This window comes from Antrostomus carolinensis, unplaced genomic scaffold (genome assembly GCF_000700745.2).
Source record: "Antrostomus carolinensis isolate BGI_N321 unplaced genomic scaffold, ASM70074v2 Scaffold55817, whole genome shotgun sequence".
NCBI classification, from domain to species: domain Eukaryota; kingdom Metazoa; phylum Chordata; class Aves; order Caprimulgiformes; family Caprimulgidae; genus Antrostomus; species Antrostomus carolinensis.
The window spans coordinates 1-1676 of NW_010327749.1; the positions used below are offsets into that span (position 1 = coordinate 1).

At 51.7% G+C, this 1676-nt stretch overlaps 1 protein-coding gene across 1 annotated transcript; it reads left to right on the forward strand.

Moving 5' to 3' along the window:
• The first annotated feature begins 174 nt into the window (after window positions 1-174).
• On the forward strand, window positions 175-1227 carry S1PR2 (sphingosine-1-phosphate receptor 2). The gene has a single exon (XM_010171965.1). It carries the CDS (start codon window positions 175-177, stop codon window positions 1225-1227), a length of 1053 nt encoding a protein of 350 aa, XP_010170267.1.
• Window positions 1228-1676: the final 449 nt, after the last annotated feature.

Below are 1676 nucleotides of genomic sequence, written 5' to 3' on the forward strand. Positions count from 1 at the left end.
TTGGTTACCCCACGCTTGCTACAACAGTACCCACCACCACCACCCACCATCATTCTCATCCCATTTCCCCTGTCCCACAGGTCACCCGTCACCCGGTACCATGTCCCGGCAGCGCTGACATCACCCATCCACCACCACCACCACCCCCACCACCACCAGTGCCGGTGAAGAACCATGGGGAGCATCTACAAGGAATATTTTAACACCGAGAAGATCCGTGAACACTACAACTACACCAAAGACGGCTCGGAAACTTCACCCACCTCATCCCATGGAGTAGCTTCCATCCTCATCATCATCTTATGCTGCTTCATCATCTTGGAGAACCTTTTGGTCCTCATCTCTGTTTGTCGTAACCAAAAATTCCACTCGGCCATGTATATTTTTATTGGGAATTTGGCTTTTTCGGATCTTCTGGCCGGGTTGGCTTTTATGGTCAATATTTTACTTTCTGGTGCCACCACTTTTAACTTGACCCCGGTGGAATGGTTCATCCGTGAAGGAACGGCCTTCGCTACCTTAGCTGCCTCCGTCTTTAGCTTGTTGGCCATCGCCATCGAACGTCACGTTGCCATCACCAAAGTCAAAGTCTACGGTGGTGATAAGAACTACCGGATGGTTCTACTCATCGGTGCTTGTTGGGTCATCGCCGCCACCATTGGGAGTCTTCCCATCATGGGTTGGAATTGTATGAGTGATCTTCAAGATTGTTCTACAGTCCTTCCTCTCTACTCCAAACGTTACGTCCTCTTCGTCATCACCATCTTCACCTTCATCCTCCTCACCATCGTCGGGCTCTACACTCGGATCTATTGCATCGTCCGTTCCAGCCACGCCGATATCGCCACCGCTCAGACTTTGGCTTTGTTGAAGACTGTCACCATCGTCTTAGGAGCCTTCATCATCTGTTGGTTACCAGCCTTCATCATCCTCTTGTTGGATGCATCTTGTCCTACCAGATCTTGTCGGATTCTTTATAAAGCCAATTATTTCTTTGCCTTCGCCACCTTTAATTCGGCCGCCAACCCCATCATCTACACCTTGAGGAGCAAGGACATGAGGAGGGAATTCTTGAGGGTCTTGTGTTGTTGTGGAAGGAGAAGTCGAGATCAATCACCTCCTGGTTGTGGTTTCCCGCTCCGTACGTCCAGCTCCTCGGATCGTTGTAGCCCCAAATATGAGTTGCCCACTTCACCCATCACCCGAGAATGTACCACCTCTGTTTAGAGTGGAGTTGCTCCCTGGTTGGTTGCACCATGGTTGGTTGGTTGCCCCATGGTGACCCCATGGTTGGTTGCCCCATGGTTGTTGGTTGACCTATGGTTGGCGGCCCCATGATTGCCCCATGGTTGATTGCCCCATGGTTGCCTCATGGTTGGTTGCCCCATGGTTGTTGGTTGACCTATGGTTGGCGGCCCCATGATTGCCCCATGGTTGATTGCCCCATGGTTGCCTCATGGTTGGTTGCCCCATGGTTGGTTCCCCTATGGTTGGTTGCACCATGGTTGGTTGGTTGCCCCATGGTTGTTCCATGGTTGATTGCCCCATAGTTGCCCCATGGTTGGTTGCCCCATGGTTGGTTCCCCTATGGTTGGTTGCACCATGGTTGGTTGGTTGCCCCATGGTTGTTCCATGGTTGATTGCCCCATAGTTGCCCCATGGTTGGTTGCCCCATG

What these genes read in the sequence shown, in the direction of transcription:
- S1PR2 (XM_010171965.1), top strand. Translation starts at nt 175, where the DNA reads ATGGGGAGCATCTACAAGGAATATTTTAACACCGAGAAGATCCGTGAA.